Source organism: Acinonyx jubatus, chromosome A1 (assembly GCF_027475565.1).
Source record: "Acinonyx jubatus isolate Ajub_Pintada_27869175 chromosome A1, VMU_Ajub_asm_v1.0, whole genome shotgun sequence".
NCBI classification, from domain to species: Eukaryota; Metazoa; Chordata; class Mammalia; order Carnivora; family Felidae; genus Acinonyx; species Acinonyx jubatus.
The window spans coordinates 187,706,895-187,725,736 of NC_069380.1; the positions used below are offsets into that span (position 1 = coordinate 187,706,895).

At 45.1% G+C, this 18,842-nt stretch overlaps 1 protein-coding gene across 7 annotated transcripts in view; it reads right to left on the reverse strand.

The window, feature by feature from the left end:
• Positions 1-2,412: 2,412 nt before the first annotated feature.
• CYFIP2 (cytoplasmic FMR1 interacting protein 2) overlaps positions 2,413-18,842 on the reverse strand; it is a 128,042-nt gene continuing 111,612 nt past the window's right edge. For all 7 annotated transcript variants that reach the window (XM_053199678.1, XM_027077786.2, XM_027077793.2 and 4 more), the window contains 5 exons: positions 16,609-16,681; positions 16,050-16,144; positions 10,120-10,358; positions 8,437-8,584; positions 2,413-5,320 (listed from right to left, as the gene is read on the reverse strand). In XM_053199678.1, the coding sequence (XP_053055653.1) occupies positions 5,153-5,320; positions 8,437-8,584; positions 10,120-10,358; positions 16,050-16,144; positions 16,609-16,681 (723 nt within the window). In that variant the 3' untranslated portion in view covers positions 2,413-5,152. The remainder of the gene's footprint in view (positions 5,321-8,436; positions 8,585-10,119; positions 10,359-16,049; positions 16,145-16,608; positions 16,682-18,842) is intronic.

Consider the following 18,842-nt stretch of genomic DNA (forward strand, 5'->3'; position numbering starts at 1 on the left):
CCCCTAAGAGCACTTTTTCTGATGCCTGGCATGAGAAAACTCAATAAATAAATAATCTAGTGATTATTAGAATCAACATATTCTCCTTTACATTCTTGTTCACTATGTGCATTTTTAAAAATCCTTTCTACAACTCCAGAAGTTCCTTTAGGTCTGTGGCCATAATTGATTATATAGTTTTGCAAATAGTATTCAAGATGTGTTTCTCAAAGCAATGGCATCCCAGCCTTCGAACAAGTTCAGGGCCCCCAGAGGCAATGGCTTTTTCAGATCTAGCCTTCCTCTTCTCTGGTGTTATAAACCAAATTGTGCCCCCTACTCCCAAATTCCTATGTTAAAATCCTAACCCCCAGTACCTCGGAATGGGACTGTACTTGACAACAGAGGCTTTATTTAACAAGGTCGTTTAGGTAAAATGAGGTCACATGAATGCATCCTAATGCAATATGCCTGGCGTCCTGCTAAGAAGAGGAAATCAGGACCCAAACACACCCGGAGGGAAGACCATGTGAAGACCAAGGGAGAAGACGGCATCTAAAAGCCAAGGAGAGAGGCTTAGAAGAAACCAGCCCTGCTCTGTGCTGATGGTGCAGAAACTGCTTACGATTCTCTCTCCCTCTCTCTCTGCCCCTTCCCCCGGAAAGATAAATAAACTTAAAAAAAAAAAATTAAAAAAAGAAGAAACCGACTCTGATGTTACCTTGCTCATGGATTTCTAGCCTCCAGAACTGTGAGAAAGTAAATCTCTGTTGTTTAAACCACGTGGTCTGTGGTGTTTTGTTATGGCGGCCCTAGCAAATGAATACACTCCTCTGCCCTATTCTCTCCCATCGTGAAGATGCTTCCCCTTTCCATCTGAAACCCTTCAGTACTTTGGCAGGTCCCTGCTTCACAAATTGTGAAGTCAGTGGTCCTTCTCTTGTGGGAGTTTTTTGTTTTTTGAGTTTATTTATTTGACAGAGAGAGTGCAAATAGGGTAGGGGCATAGAGAAAGAGGGAGAAAGAGAATCCCAAGCAAGCTCAGCACTATCAGCACAGAGCCTGATGTGGGACTCGAACTCACAAACTGTGAGATCATGACCTGAGCTGAGACCAAGAGTCTGTCGCCTGAGTCACCAACGCACCCCTCCTGTGGGAGTTTTTGGTGCTTGTTGTTTTGTTTGCATCTAACACAGACTTCCATGTTCTTAGCCCAGTGGTTTTCAAGGTACGTTCATGAGAGGATCAATCGTGTTGCAGAGAAAGGGGTTTCCGAAGTCATGGTCACTGTGTGGTGTGGTGTTATTCCAGGCTGATTAGGCTGGAGGACTCAGAGCATTGCGGATCTTCGAGAAGGGAAACAGCATGAGCCGTTCCCCACGTCCATGTGACCACAGAACCCTCTTACCACTGAGCATCTTTCAGGACTAATACCAACCGTGCCCCAACTACACCAGCTCAAATGTACAACCTCTAACGATGAGAATCCTTGGAAGTGGCAACACATGGCTGAGAAAGTCTTCAAGTTTGTGAAGTAGGCCCCTCAATGTAGGCCCCTGGGACACTACCTGAAATCAGGATATTAGAGCTGGAAAGGACCTCAGATCATTTTGTCCAATTTGAAGATAAGGAAATGGAGGCCCTGAGAGATTAAAGGGTTACCCCAGGCCACAGGCGAGGGGGAGTCACCAATGACCTAGGACTCGTCTTTGTGAGTGGCCTTTGGGAAAGCTGCTGCTGTGAAAAACATGAGACTCCACACACTGGTGTCAGTTTCACACACAACTTTATAGTGTTCTTCTGGTGTCATCCTTTCTGAGGAGTGTGAGAGGTACCTTCAGCCTGGTAACTCCCTTACCACCATGCTGGGCCTCCTCCTGAGCCCAGGCTCTGCTCAATCTCCCTCACCCAAAGCCCTGCAAAGTCCAGTGGCCCAAAGTCTAGTTTTGGGGTCGGGACTGGTTGACCAGTCCATTAGCATGACAGCAAAAGCTCAGGCTTTGAAGCTGGGTTCCAATCAGAGTGGTCACTTAGCAACGGTGTGAAAGTGAACACTGCACAGCCTGTCTGTCCAAGGTGGGATACAGCACATAAAGTGACTGTGGCTGATTCAAAGGAATGGAAGAATAGGACTTAGCATGCTGCCTGCACACATTAGTTCCCATCCTTCCTCTTAAAATAGAGATCACTCGGTGAGACCATGGAATTCTGAAGAGCAGCAACTATTGCCAGTATCTTATCTAGTATAAACCAATTTGTAAAGGTAATGCCTTCAGCGAGAAAGCAAAGCCAGCCATTAGTTTAGGGCACAATGACCAGCTATACCTTTATCACCTTCCATTTTCTTTCAGACTGTTTCCTCAGTCATCGGTGTTCATGTGGCCTTCCACAGATCAAGGAGCCCTGGAACAGGACCAGGAATCAAGACCAAGATGCTGGTTTGGAAGTTTTAATGGAGATGTAGAGATGGAAATGTTTATCAACTCAACACAGGTACCCCAAAATACAAAGCAAAATATCATCTTCAGCTGCATAGCAAATATGATTTAAGAATTTAACATCATGATTTGATCACAAGCGTAAATATAAGTCACCATAAATAAATGTAAATTCATTGTACAAAAATTCCCAACAACTCTTAATACAAATATGGTACATTTGACAGTTTTTGAAACAATTTTTTTTAAACTTTTTAAAACCTAAGATTTTTTTTTCCTGCTTCTTAGACACAAAAAAATCAAATCAAAAGGAGGCAGTAATACCAGGGAGGAAAGAATATTAAACCTGTTTGGTATTCATAAATAAATGTTGCTGGCGAGCCAGGGAAATGAAATGTCTTTCATTTAGGTGAAGACCTCAATTTACCAGGATCAAGTCTCTTGAGGATAATAGGATTCTACCCAAGGGGTCAAATTCAGGGTTACAGATGCAGAACAGGAAGGACAGGTTATTGAAATAGCAGTCTCCTCAAATGGGTGACCCAAATCTCCACAAAGGCAATGATCATGGATCTGGAATAATCTCTAGGACTTAAGAGCCAGTCACCTATCTGAAAGAGCCACTGTCCCCGGACAGGACTGAAGATTCTCTGTAGCTTAGAGATTTTTTTTTGGTGGGTTTTGAAGGTGTGTTCCACCATGTAGTTCTATCATGCGGTGTGTGTAGCCTCTCCCTTTTGCCTTTGGCGCGTCTATGGTCACCAAGAAGAAAAAAATTAAAAAATCAGAATAGGAAGTCGCATCTAAGGATGAGAGGATCTGCCGGTCCACCCTGAATCACTTTCCTACCCTACAAATATTTTCTTTCATGGCTCAGGAGCTCAAAGCCCTAGTGGTGGAAAGACCTTCTACAGCAGTGGTCCTCAGATTTCCTTGTGCAACAGTACAACAAAGAGGGCTTGTGGATAGTGCAGATTTCCCTTACTCTGGTTAATTGGTTTGAGGTATGGCCCAGGAATCTGCATCCAATGTGCTAGTCTCAGGACATGTTGATATAGGCCTTTGGACCACATTTGATGAGCCCTTCTTTCCTCCCTGGTGGGCACAGTGTATCACACAACCTCTTGCTATGGACTGTTTTGCTCTTTCCATGGGGTTAAAATGGGCGATCTGTTAATGGTAACCATTTCCATTCATCCACCCTAAGGGAGGAGATCATTATTGTTCTATTTTTCTCACTTTTCTTTTCCTCCCTGGGTTGGGGATGAGATATCAAATGTCTCACTTTTATTTTCTTACAAGCTCAGGGTCCCAGCTTCTTTCAGCAAGAGGTGCTCTGTAATGAGACATTCATTCCCAAAGCCTTCCATCCTTCTAACCAGTCTCCCTATGCTCACTGGGAGATTCTGCAGAGTTTTGGTTGAGTCTGAGAAATGCACATAGATATGCCCCTGTGCGATATGCCCCAGGCCTCAAAATCTTAGTTAAAGAGAACTAAGGATGTTGAGAGTAAAAGATAAAATGTCCTAGGAATCTTTCAGCTTCTAGGACAATGGAAGTACTGATTCAGTAGAACAGGACTCCTTTTCTGGGAGTGCATCCTGGTACTAAAAGCTCATTGACAAGTGTTATTTATATTCCTCACCTCCCTGACTCCAATATGTTTTGGACTTCTGTTGAAATAACCCCTTAATATTTTCTTTCTCATGGGAGTGTTCCTTGATGAGAGTCTGTGCAGAGAAGTTGTCCCTAATTTGGTCACTGGCTAATTCGGTGGGCAGTGCATGACTGACTTGTTCCATGCTGCATCCCCAGCATCTACTGCCCTGTGCAGCTTGGTACTCACAGTATTTGATTGATGAATAAAGGAACCGCCTCCTCACCAAGCTGAGATGGTCTAATGGCTTTCTGTTTGGGGCTATGGAATTCCTGGCTGTGTTAATAAATACTGTTTCTGCACAACAGGCCTGACCATCTTCCTACCATAACTTCACTAAGTAAGATACGATTATGAATGCACTTCTGAGTTCTCTCTAGGAGCACCCTGAGAGGGGAGTGGGGTTTGGGGAGTCCAGGGACAGCCAGGGCCACCACCATCTATCATGGTGTCAGTACCAGGAACCTCGTCTTCTGTTTCCCATGGCTTTCAGCGTCTGGTCCATGACTGCTGTGGGTGCTAGAATCCTTGGCACCCAGAGCAGGGGGAGATGTCACCTGGGAAAATGCGGGGAGGGAGCCAGAGGAGGAGAGGAAGTCGGTACGTGGACATACTCCTGTCAGCTCAGGCTGGTATCTCGGGTTATGGCCATGCTCTTTTCTCCGCTCTGAGACTTCACTTCTGAGGTCACGTGTGGGCACTGGGTAGGAGGTCACCATTTGGGAGGAGGTCTTGAGAAGCAACCATGGATGTGGGGTGGGGCTGTGAGATGGAGAAGGGGTGAGACTAGGGCTCTTAATACAGCTGAGGGGAAAAAAGAAAAGAAAAAGCACATACTGCCCTGTTTCTTTTGATTTTTTTTTTTTTTCATTTACGCTATGGAGAAACCACCATGGAGATGTCATGGGAGAGCATGCACAGGCCCAGCCCTTGGGAGGTGTAGATGTGTTTGGGGAGGTTCTTGTTTGTGTCCAGGCCTATCCCATATGCTGTCCAGGAGGACCCTGTTGCAGGCTGGCCATGGCTTTCTCTCTCCTGCTTCTTCTCCTCCAGGTCGAGGGTCTGCAGGACCTTCCGCCTAGCAGGTGGTGGCCAAGGACTGGTGGATGGGTGGCTGGAAGCAACGTACGTGCTCTACGGTGGAGCTGTCCGTCTCCACGGACTTCATGTACTTGTTCAGGATGGCAAAAACCTCATTGTTCAAGATCTGGTACTTCCTAATTCTGTCTGCCATCTTCTTCAGTGGCTGCAGAAGGACAGGGATGTGCAGGTTAGGGGCAGGAGGAAGGGACAGAGGGGAAAAAAAAGGAAGAGCAAGAGAAGAGTTCAGTGAGGTTGGGGTCCAGGGTCTTGATGCTTCAATGATCACATCACTCTCTTGCTTAAAGGCCTCGTATTGGTTTCCAGAACTAAGCAATCAAATCTTAACTTGGCCATAAAGCCCTTTGTGAGTTTTGAAACTTACTACAAAGCTACAGTCATCAAAATAGTATGGCACTGGAATGAAGACAGACACACAAATCAATGGAATAGACAGCCAAGAAATAAACTCCTCCATATATGGTCAAAGGATTTTTAACAAGGGTGCAAAAAAACATTCAGTGGAGACAGTATGGTGTTTTCAATAAATGGTGCTGGGAAAACTGGATATTCACATGTAAAGAATGAAGCTGGATCCTTACCTTACACAACATAAAAACAAAAACCAAAAACAAACGTTGAAATGGTTTAAAGACCTAAACATAGGAGCTGAAACTATAAAACTCAGAAGAAAACATGGAGGAAAAGCTTCATGAAACTGAGTTTGGCAATGATTTCTTAAATGTGACACCAAAAGCACAAGTAATAAAAGAAAACATAGGGGTGCCTGGGTGGCTGAGTCGGTTAAGTGTCCGACTTCAGCTCAGGTCATGATCTCACGGTCCGTGAGTTCGAGCCCCACGTCGGGCTCTGTGCTGACAGCTCAGAGCCTGGAGCCTGATTCAGAATCTGTGTCTCCCTCTTTCTCTGACCCTCCCCCATTCATGCTCTGTTTCTCTCTGTCTCAAAAATAAATAAACATTAAAAAAAAATTTAAAAAAAAGAAAACATAAACTGAACTACATCAAAATTAAAAACTTGTTTTTAAAATGTTTTTAAATGCAAACTTGTTTGCATCAAAGGACACTATTAACGGAGTGAACAGGCAACCCATGGAATGGGAGAAAGTATCTGCAAGTCAATATCTGATAAGGGACTAATATTCAGAATATATAAATATATCCAGAATATATAAACATATCCAGAATATATATCCAGAACATATAAATATACATAATATCCAGAATATATAAATATAAATGTATATATATACACAACAAACAACAATCCAATTAAAAAGTGAGCCAAAGGGGCACCTGGGTGGCTCAGTCAGTTGAGCATCTGACTCTTGATTTTGGCTCAGGTTGTGATCCCAGGGTCATGGGATCGAGCCCCTGTGTTGGGCTCTATGCTGAGCATGGAGTCTGCTTAAGATTCTCTCTCTGTCTCTGTCTCTGTCTCTCTCTCTCTCCCCCTCTCTCTGCCACTCTTTCCCACTTGCATGCGTGCTCTCTCTGTAAAAATAAAATACATCTTAAAAAAAAAAAGTGAGCAAAGGACTTGAATAGCCATTTCTCCAAAGAGGATAAACAAACAGCTGATAAGCACATGAAAAGATTGTCAACATTACTAGTCATTAGGAAATGGGAATCAAAACCAGAATGAGATACCCCTCCACATCCATTATCATGGCTATTACCAAAAACCCCAGAGAATAACAAGGGCTAGGAAGGATGGGGAAAAACTGGAACTTGTGCATTGCTGGTGGGAATGTAAAATGGTGCAGCCACTACTGAAAATGGTATGGCAGTTCCTCTAACATTAAAAATAGAATTAGCGGGGTGTCTGGGTGGCTCAGTTGGTCAAGTGTCCAACTTTTGGTTTTGGCTCAGGTCATGAGCTCACAGTTCGTGGGACTGAGCCCCACACTGGGCTCTGTGCTGACAGTGTGGAGCCTGATTGGGATTCTCTCTTTCCCTCTCTCTCTGCCCCCAACCCCCGGCCCATGCTCTCTCTTTCTCTCTCTCTCTCAAAATAAATAAATAAACTTAAAAAAAAAAATGGAGTTAGCATATGACCCAGCAATTCCACTTCCTAGGTATATACAAAAGAAATGAAAGCAGGAACCTGAACAAATATCTGTGCACTCATGACCACAGCAGCATGTACACAGTAGCCAAAAAGTGGAAGCAACTCAAGGGTTCATCAGGGATGAATGGATAAACAAAATGTGGTATATGCATACACTAGAATATTATTCAGCCTTAAAAATGAAGAAAATTCTGATACAAGCTACAACGTGGTAAACCTGGAGCACATGGAATAATCCAGTCACAAAAGGACAAATACTGTATGATTCCTCCTATGTGAGTCCCTGGCGTAGTCAGATCCTAGAGACAGAAGGTGGAAAGGTGGTTACCAGAGTCTTGGGGGAGGCGAGACTAGGGAGCTAGAGTTCAATGGGAACAGTGCTTCAGTTTGGGAAGCTGAAAAAGTTCTGGAGATGGAAGGTGGTGACGGCTGCGTGACAGAGTGAGCGTGCCCAATGCCACAGCACCACACACTTAAAGATGGTTAAGATGGCAACTTTGATGTTTTATGTATGTTCTACCACAATGGCAAAAAACAAACACAAATAAAACAAACACCCTTTATGAGGTAGCTCTTGCTTCCTTCTCCTTTCAGCTAGTCCTAGAGACCCGCGCTCTGTTCCAGCCACACATCTTCATGTCTCTCTGCATTTGCTATGGCTGTTCCCTCTGTCTGGAACATCTTCCCCACGCTGCACCCCATTTTTTGCCTCGTTATTGGCTGCTGGTCATTCTGGACTCAGCTCAAGTGCTGTCTCCATGAGACGCCTTCTCTGGCCACCCCTCCCCGCCTGTCCCCTCAGCCCAATTTAGACAGCCCTTGTCAGTGCACCCCAGCGGCCCCGCTTACTCCACAGCCACGTTTTTCCCATCCCCATGCCTGTACGACTTCCGTGTTCAGTGAGAGTTTGTGTGGATGAGGCACCGGTATCAGCAGTCTGACTGGCACAGGGAAGGGGTAATTCAGGTCTGGAGCCCGGCCCAGCCCTGCGGGGTGACCTGATTCATCCCAGCAGGTTATGAGCAAGTGACTCATGGCTTCCTATAAGAAGGTCCCCGGCCACTGAGCATCTTTGTACCTACCTGTGGTGTGGGGACTTGGCCTCCACAAGCGGCTCACCCTCCTTTTCAGATGAAAGCCTGCCTGTCAGGCCCAGCCCCGCCTCCCTGGCCCCAACCATGAGCTGCTTACCACATTCTTAATGACCTCATCCTTCCCGTCCTGCCTCTGTACTTTTAGCAGGTGGTAACAGAAGTCAAACAGGTCGAAGCGACGCTGCTGGCCCAGCAGGACGATGATGGAGCAGCCGGCCCAGTTCAGACCGTCACCAAAACACTGCCTGGGAGTGGGAAGAGGAAGCAGCTAGAGTGAAGGGCAGGGAAGGGCAGGGGGAGGGCTCTGGGGCCAGGAGTACAGACAGTGAGCAAGCCCGTCCCTGGGTCAATCCTCTTCATCTGTAAAGTGGGTACAAGGGAAGGTGTGAGCATACGTTCACTTGTTCCAGGGACCGTGGTTACGTTATAAATCCTCCTACCTAACCACAAAGAGGTGTCAGCCTATTAGCCACTGATGGAAAAATCACCTTTGCGGAAAACAAATTTGCAGGGAAAAAATTCAACCAGTCCTTGAGATTTACGTGGCTGATTAGAATTCAGATGAGAATGTGTCTGACCTCTCTGTAAAGGAGCTACAGGAATGCTTGTGAGGCGAAGGACCATCTCAAACCAGGGGACCAAGTGGCCCATGCAGGCTCAGAGGGCAGGGATGGGACATGGTGTGTGGACGAGCAGACACTATTGGTGTGGGGTGGGGGGGAGCTGTGAGTCCTCCTGGGCTGGTGAGGCTCAACCTGTATGCCTCCCGCATGCAGCAGCATCTTGGGCGATTTTGGAGGCCATGGGGTCGTCTCTCTGCTGTTTTCTTGTCCTCAAGCAGCAGCTGCAGCCCGATGGGCAGATTTCCCTGCTTCCCCATCACCGTGGCTAAAGGGAAGGCCCAGCAGCTGCTCTGAAACAGCTTTCCCAGCCCACTCCCAGCACCACTGCCTCCAGGATTCTCTGCCTCTCACTTGCTTGTTCTCCAGGAGGACAGGACTTGTCTTCTTCACCACTCTGTTCTTGGTGTGTGTAGCTGAGTGAGGGAAGGAAGAACTGGAATCTGCTTCTGTCTTCTCTGGGGGTAGGACTGGGTTACTCTAGAAGGCTTCCTGGTTTTCAGGAGTGTAGGCCTCATGAGGCAGGACTGCGTGAGCAAGTTAGGGCATGAACCTCAGCTGGGGAGGCCTTGCTCTCTTTTCTATGAATCCTGGAATTTTGTGAGGGGTAAGGTGGACACTGGGCTTCTCAGTGACAAAGCCTCAGCAGGGCTCCCTCCTGCCCACATGATCAGGGCAGCTTCCGGTCTAGGAAAAACCAGGCCCTGAGCGGTCCTCACGCTCACGCACACACTCCTCTGCCTCCAACCACTTGTTGCTCTTCCTGGAATGTCCTCTCCTCCCCTCTAAGGGTTGAATCCCAGGCAATGTTCAAGGCTCAGATCTACTGTGTGATTTACATTCCAAAAACTCACTCTGCTCTCTTCTCAGGCACCTGTCACCCTTCCTGCCCTTCCTGCCAAGCAACCTCATTCAATGTTCCTTATGTCTATGCATGTTGTCTCTGCTCAGCCCTGTAAACCCCATGAGGCCAGGAACCATCTACTTTTGCTCAGTACTGGTGTCTGTCCAGCACCTGGCACATCTGTGTATTCAGCGACCAGCTATTGGACAATCTGCCCCTGCCCACCTTTCTGGGTGAGCTCTGGTAGCCTGGTGACTCTTGGTCGGGGGAGACACACACGTCGGGCGGGGACCCAGCCTTCCCGGAGGGTACTCACTCGGCTGTGAACTCGTTGGTCCCCACAGGGATGCAGTAGACGAACTGCATGGCACTCCAGAGCCGGTGGAACTCTACACACTCATCGACGTGCATGACGCCATTGGTGGGCGGTGGGCCCCGCCAGATGGGGTCCTGTAGGTAGCTCCGGATGCGCGTCAGGATGACCTCAAACATAGACAGGCCGCAGCACAACCGCTCCTTGGTCAGCAGGTCGCCCTCCCGGGCGATGGCGATTTGCTGGGAACAGAGGAGTGCATAAACCTTCTAGCCTTACCTCAGACCCTGTCTTCCACCTCTCATGGGGGATTCCCAAACCCTACAGCTGGCTGTACCTGGGATTCATTCACCCACAGCAGGGCACTAACTTTGTAAACCTTAGTGCAATAGTAGGGGGTCTTGTGGCAAGACTTACTTGTGGTAAGTAAAATCTAGGAGCCATCAAAGAGGAAGAGTCCATTAAAAAAATCCACGTCTATCACATCATGGAATGTCATGCATCCACTGCAAAGACTGAGATGAAACTACTACCAGTTCACACTCACTGAGTGTGTGTGTAACACGTCAGGCCTGTTCTAAGCTACTTATCCCTCACATCAACCCCATGAAAGAGGGAACGATCCCATGAAACACTGACACTGTTATCCCCGTTGTACAGATGAAGAAACTGATGTTCAGAGAGGCAGCCAGTGAGCGGTAAAAGCTTGGATTTGAACCCTAGTCTAGATCTATGGCTTAAATTGTTACGTGAATACACAGCAAGTTTCAAAAAAGGATGCATACTATAATCCTATTAAACACATCAACAACATACAATCCCATAGACAAACAAAAGTATATGTGGTGTGTGTGTGTGTGTGTGTGTGTGTGTGTGTGTGTGTGTGTGTAAGATAGTTTAGAAGGAAATGTCAACTGTGGGAGCAGATAGGCTTGGCAAAGCACACAGGATTCTCACTTTTTACTTTAAATACTTCTGTACATTTGAATGTTCTACAAAAAGCATATGTTACTCTTTAAACATTTGCCACTGATTTTACAGGATCATCTCCTATTAGAAATCCTCTAAGCATTGTAAACTATCTCTATTAATAATTTAAACTGGCTTCACATGTAGGTCCTGGTTACTGCATTTCTAATAATCAGCCGGCTAGACAAACACATCAAAACACATTACTGTCTTCATTATGAGTAAAAATGTCTAGGGGTAGAGATCTCAAAACCATCTGCAAATGGTAGACAGACATTAACATTTAAGGTCAAAGTGAGGTCTCCAAATCTTGGGACAAGGCTAAAGAGTACTGGTCTCTGAGATGGAGAGGTCCACATGGCACTCACGGGGTCAGCTCTCCAGAAGGAAGTCTCCCCAGAGAGCTCATTTCACAGAGTGCCTGGAAGGGGCCTACCTGACTTCTCCCTTTAAGCTATCACACTGGAGCCCCTAGAAGGAGAGCAATCTCTAAATTAATCCACAGAAGGAAATAAATCAGGAAACACAATGCTGGAGCCCATTAGGAAAATGGGCTATGGGCTTAGTTGTCATGACAACTATAAACTGAAAGAAGTCTAGCACACACAAAAAAAACGTAAATTGGGGAAGACAAATTTGTGTTTCAAACATGAAGGAGAGGGAACCCTGATTCAGGCTGACTCATATTGATTCTATAGGCAGAGAAAGCTCCTGAGCAGAGAAGAGACCATTTAATTTGTCACAGTTGGCTAGAAGTGTCTTCAAAAGAATCCTGAAGCTGGTGTTTCATTCTGTTCTTACCAGGCAATGCTCTAGACTGGTATTTGGACCCTGGAAGGGCTCTCCACTCAGAAAGAGAGGGCCTGGTACAGGGAAGGTGCTCAGTAAATAAATAAAGGACCCATATTTGTTCTCAAGTCATGGATATTCCTCTTCATCAGTTAACACAGACAATTCTGGTTCACTAATTAATCTCCTGGGCATCTACATAGTCTGAATCAATCCCCAGGGCCTGACAATTGTGTTGGGGAAAAATCAGCAATGGGTTTATAAATCTGTACACAGACTTTGAACTCTGGTGACCTCCCCGCTACAACTAACCAAAGGGCCTGAGACTGAAATGGTTTAGGGGCTTTGTCCCTTTGCCTTGGAGAAGCATTTACCCTTACAGTTTCTCCTGGGAGGGAGCTGTAAAAGTAACACACAGTCACTTGGATAAATATGGAAAAACATTTTCAAAAAATTATAAGAAAATAAAAATCTCCCATGAACCCCATTACCTAGAAATGTGTAACACGTCATGTCTAGGAAATGAGGTTTCCTAGAGCATGGATATATGATTTGTGTTTATGTATGTGAGTGTGTGTATGCATCTATATTTAACAGAATTTGTTTATCTTGCTTTTTTTATCTTCAGATAGCAGCAATCTAAGAAAACTATTTCCTTCAATATTTTCAGTACTCTAATTTTTAATGGTTACATAAAATGGCCATTGATATATCATCATTTATCGAGTCTTCTACATTTTTTATTTTTATATTTTTTATGCTTATTTATTTTTGAGAGAGAGAGAGAGAGAGAGAGAGAGAGAGCACGCGAACGAGCATGATCAAGGGACGGGCAGAGAGAGGGAGACACAGAATCGGAAGCAAGCTCCAGGCTCGGAGCTGTCAGCACAGAGCCTGACACAGGGCTCGAACTCACGAACTGTGAGATCATGACCTGAACCAAAGTTGGAACACTTAACCGACTGAGCCACCCAGGTGCCCCTTGAGTCTTCTACTCTGATTATTTTAAAGTGTTTACAAATTTTCATTATTGCAGACAATTCTTAAGCAACTGTCCTCCTATGTAATTCTTTTTAAGCTTATCTCTGATCACTTTCTTAGGATAAAATCCTAGAAGGACGAGTAGGACGATGCAGTTGAAGTGTGTACATATTTTAAAAGGCTTTTGCTACATAGCAGCACACTGGTCTGCAGACAGGCAGAAGCACTCTGTACCCTTTGCGTGAAGTCTGCACCTTTTACCCTCACTAGCACTCTGTTACCAGTAAGCAAAGTTCTTTGCCAACTTGAGAGATGAAAGATTGTACCCTCGTCTTTTAATTTCCATTTCAGTGATTACTGGTAAGGTTGAATACTTTCACTCTTTGTTGGCATTTATACTTTTCAGGGTGTGAGTTTTCTTTCATCTCCTTTTTCCTTTTTGCTTTGAAAAAAGTACACTAATTATTGTTTGCAGCAAAGGCCCTCAATTTGTGACTTGGTGTTATGTACATATATATGAGATGTGTTTCATATACATTTCATCCAGTTCTTTTCTAGCCTAACTCAACGGGGGGGATTTTTCTCTCTCTTCCTGCCGTTCTTTTCTGAGTTAACAAGGGGACAGAAAAAGCATCTGTGAAAATAAACGTGGAAATAAATTTCTTCATGGAACACTTTGATTACGTTTAGTGCCCTTTGGAGGAGAATGGTATCTCGATATCCTTGGTATCATCCTTTGTGTTTTTTGAAAGTCTTTTAACTTATTTTTGTTCATCACAACAATCATGAAAGACGGCTCAACTATGGCAGCCAAACACCCATTAGCCCATTTCACAGGCGGGGAAACAAAGACTGAGATATTCAATGTCTAGCAGTAGATTATGCATCAATTCAGGTGTGAAGCTGGAACAAGGACCCCTGGCTAGTGTGCTTTCCATGGTAGCACCGGAGATCAAATCAGGTCACCTGAGTATGTCCCAGAAATCAATGCAAACAGTATGACACCATCAAAACCTCTTGACTTTAAACATGTGGCAGGATCTCCCTTGTTGCTCACTTAGATATTATGTGAGTCCCCTGAACCCCAGCTAGCCTGGAAGGTCATATTTTGTTAACTTTTCTTCGGTCTATGGGACGACTAAATTTTGGACTATTCCTTGAAGGCTGGGAGACAGAAAACTGGCACTTCCTCTCCAGCCTCCAGAATGTCTAGGCTTTTGTTGGTCAAATACTCAGCATTTGACAAATTGAGATTTCTAACAGTCCCAAGGAAATGGTGTTCGCCAGAACAGGGAAGGAATTTACAGTCTTCTAAGTGGAAACACATGCCAAACCCTGGATGTGAGAGGCCAGATTCTTGTAGGATGACACCAACAGCGGAGCAGACACATTTCTATGTCGCCGGCTTGGGGGATTTCTCCCTAAAAGGAAATCTTTAGAGGACTCCTCTGCTCAGCCTCTGAAGGCCAACAAAAAAAAAAAAAAAAAAAAAAGAAAAAAAAGAAAAAAGTGTGCATACTCCACAGGATCTGAATTCTCCCCGTGGTGACTCCAAGGACCCAGATGCCACTGAACACTGAGTCACGGTTTTCAGTAGGAGGTGGGTGGCACACAGGTGGTCTGGTGATGGCTGCTCAGGAGCCTGAGGACGGAGCAGATCGGGTCCTGCCGTGTGCTCCAAATACTTGCCCTGATTTTTGAGAGAAGAGGCTGCCTTCTGCCCCCTCGCTGAGGATGTGAGTCCTTCAGACTCATCAGCTTTGGTGGTACGAGCAGAGAGGACTCATGGAATGCAAGTCGGAGTGCACACTGGAATCCCAAACCTTTTGAACAGTTGGCAAAGGCGAACAACACCCACCCACCCTGGCTCGTCTCACCAGGGCACCCCATTTCTCTACCTGTGGAATTCCTCCCCTGGCCTCCTGAAAATGTGCAGATCACTCAAATCAACTTGGAAGGAGACAGCACGAGATCCTCATTGTGTCCCTCCCCTTTTCCTGATTCCTGCCACTGTCTTGAGTTCTCTGAGGCAGGGGTCCTGCCCCACTCATCCTCATGTGCAGAACAACTGGCACTGGTGTGTAAAAATTAGTTTTTGTTTCAAAGATTTTATTTTTAAGTAATCTCTACACCCGAAGTGGGGCTCGAATTCACAACCCCGAGATCAAGAGTCGCACGCTCTATTGGCTGAGCCAGCCAGGCGCCCCTGCAAAAACTGATTTTAATTACAGCATTAACACATGAGCTTATTCACTTTTGAAAAGATTAGAGCATTACAGATAAAGCTGACGTGTCCTGTGATCACTGCCTCATCTCTGTCTCTTTCATCTCTCTTCAGAGGGTGCCGCTCTTATGAACTACTAGTATACCATCTTTCAGGAAAAGCTTCACTGATATGGTTTTGTTGTATTCATTCTTCACCTAACTGTGCTCTTATGATCGATACACATTGATGCACCTAGATCTCATTTTTCCTTTTCATTATTATATAGAAAGTATTGAGCATTCAATGAACTTTACCACATTTTATTTAGTCAACCCTCTGTTGGTTGTTTCTAGTTTTTGCTTTAACAAACAATGCTACAGTCAACATCCGTGTTCCTGTGTTTTTCCAGCAAAGATATCCAGAAGTGAATCACTGGTTCTCAGGGTGTGTGGAGGTTGAATTCTGAGAGGCAACTTACTCCTGATACTACCAGAATTCCTGATGCTAATAGAAGCACAATAGATACTTGTCTGACTTCCTTCTTTCTGGGTGGAATAGCTGATACACAGTGTAGAAGAAAGAACTCAGGCCTGAGAAATAGCAAATCTCATTCCAGACCTGACCCTGTCACTAACAGGCTTTGTAGACATTCCTCTCTCTGTGCCTCAGTTTCCCTGCCTGTCAAATGAGGGGGTTAGACCAAAGGCTCTCCTTTTAAAGTTCCTTTTGGTCCTCAGAGTCCACGATACAAGTATGGTACCTGGGGCACCTAGGTGGTTCAGTCGGTTAGGCGTCCGATTCTTGATTTCAGCTCAGGTCATCATCTCACAGTCTGTGGGTTCGACCCCCATGTCAGGCTCTGCGCTGATGGTGTGGAGTCTGCTTGGGATTCTGTCTCTCTCTCTTTCTCTGTTCCTCCCCTGCTTGCTCTCTCTCTCTCTCAAAATAAATAAAAATAAATCTTAAAAAAAAAAAAGAAGGATCGTACCTGAGGGGTCCCCAGCCGCTCTATCAGAGGGACCAGGTGAAGAGGGGCATACTTGGCCTCCAGGCGTTTCATCCGGACCTCCAGACGCTCCCCTTCTGCAAAAGGAGCAGCAGAGCAGGAAATGAGACTCAGGGCACCCTGGGGGACCTGAGGAACGAAAAACTCCCAGAGGACCAGTGACGTATCTGTGTTCCAAAACTTGGATGGACTGTGTCGAATTGCTCTCTTTCGTCCTGGAAAGTGTGATCGGGACTCACTACAAGGAAAATGTTCTATTATCTCTGTCCAACAACAGAATTATCTGCCCTGTGCGGCGGTGAGTTCCCCATCATTCAAACAAATTAAACGAAGGCTAGACAGGAACACATTGGGGATGATCTAGAAGGACCAAGGAACAGGGCCTGGAGTGTCACTTCTAATTCTGTGATTCTATGAATATCAAATAGCTGCCCAAAGCTTTATTTATCCTTTCTGACTGCAGATCTGAGTTTATTGAGATTAAGTGGGCATGAAGTTCAAATGCAAGTTGGCTATTTAGTGGCTGTTAGTGATTTCTTACCTTTGATGTAGACTCTAGGCAAGATGTTTTGGAAGGGTGCAGCATGGAGCAAATCACAGACTTCCTCCTGAGACTGCAAACAGAGATGGAAGGAAAGAAAAAGGAAAATAACGTTCATTTTAAACCACGAAGAATTTTCATTTCTAAAAACTTGAGCACCACAGACAGCCAGGGTTAAATTTTGGCTCTTCTACTTACTAGCTGTGGCATCTTAGGCAAGTTGCTTAATCTCTTTGAGCCTATTTATTTACCTATAAAATGAGGACCAGAATAGTACTATTTAATGAGTTTTTGTAAGGACTGAGAGAAAGCATAACCTTATAGGATAGTCCTGGGCACATAATGAGTGTGCAATACATTTTTCATTATAATCTTATAAGAAATTTGTTGAGGATTTCAAACAAGTGACAGAGGAATCAAACAGAGATGATGGGCCCCAGAGCCTGTGTCTGATTGGTTATGAGGCTTGCAAGCTCAAAGCAGGTGGCTTGGCCAATCTGCCCACCCACTGACACGTATGATTCTATGCAAAGGCCTGTGTCTGTTTGGTTTTCTCCACACCAGACACCAAACAGTGAGATCAGAGAAACTAGAATCTAGGACAGATCCGTTTTGATGGTGATTTATTATGCATAAACGTGAGCTTTAGAAAGGCTTAAAAAGAGGGAAGAGTCGGGGGACGACAGGCCTGGAGGACAGGGTCTAATGAGCTTGCTCTCCCGGGACCAGTTTACAATCACTGGATCTCAGAACAGAGGATGGCATAAGAGGACCGAGAGAAGCCACGCCCCCCCACGGCTCTTCTTTAAACTGTGGGGATTTGGACTGGGTAAGACCCAGGCTTCATTCAACTCTGGAACTCTTGGATCCTGAACATCTGAGAAAATGAGGAGTATGAGTGCCCTTGGCTTTCCTTACCCAAGCATGGGTGGAATATGCCATCTTGGAAATCTGGAAGGCTGGCTGCTCAAGAGGGGAACCCCCAAACTCCTTTCTCACTATAGGTCAGTCCTTGAAGCGAGCTAGCAGAGGAAAGACAAGTGAATCCTTCAAAAAGACACTGATCTCAGTGTCTTAGCCAAAGGGGAAAATTTCCCTCTTTCTTAATTAAGCTATTTTCTCCCATAACCAGTAGATCAAATCACCTAGTCTTGATTGCTATTTGTAAACTTAGGTCCTCAGCTTCATTGTATCAATCTAAAACTTGGCTTATTGATCATTCAGGCTACAGTTTATTAATATGGTGAATTACATTGATTTTTTCAGTGATGAACGAGCCTTACATTCTGGGCATAAACCTCAATTGGATGTGATGCATGATCCTTTTTATGTACTGCTGGATATTATTTGCCAATATTTTATCGAGGATTCTTATACTTTTTTAATGAGGAGCACTGATTTGCTGTTTTCTTTTTTAAATGTCTTTGGTTTTGGTATTAGGATAATGTTGACCTTGTAAGATGATTTGGGATGAGTTCTCCTCTTTTCTGTATTCTGGAAGCAACTGAACAGAATTGGTATTATTTCTTCCTGAGATGCTTGGTAGAATTCACAAGTGAAACCATCTGCATGTGGAGTTTTCTTTGTTGCAAGTTTTTTTTTTAATTAGAAATAAAATTTCCTTAATAGACATAGGACTGACTCTTCAGGTTACCAATGTTTTCCTTGCGTGTGTTTTGGGGTTTGTATGTGTCAAGGCCATGGCGGCTCCTTTCACCTCTCCCACGATCCCCACTTGGACGTCCAGCTCCTTGCTAAATATCACTGCTTGGATATTCCACACCTCCACATTTCTAAGGCTGACTTTCCCCTTCCTCCCCCCTTTGCTCACTGAATGTCACATTCATCTCCTCATGTGCCCAAGCCCAAAACCTGGGGCTCGTTTTCCTTCTCTTTACTTCCCATGACCATTAAGTCCTCATGTCTCTCTCTCTTTTTTTAAACATTTATTTATTTTGAAAGAGAGAGAGAGAGAGAGAGAGAGAGAGAGAGAGAGGGCTAGCGAGCGCACAAGCGGGGGAGGGGCAGAGAGAGAGGGAGAGAGAGAATCCTAAGCAGGCTTTGCACTGTCAGCACAGAGCCCGACACAGGGCTGGGTCTCATGAACTGTGAGGTCATGACCTGAGCCAAAATCAAGATTCAGACACTTAACCAACTGAGGCATGCAGGCACCCCACATCCTCATGTCTCTTGCTTCTTTCCACATTTCTTCCTGTTGGCCACCACAACACTCT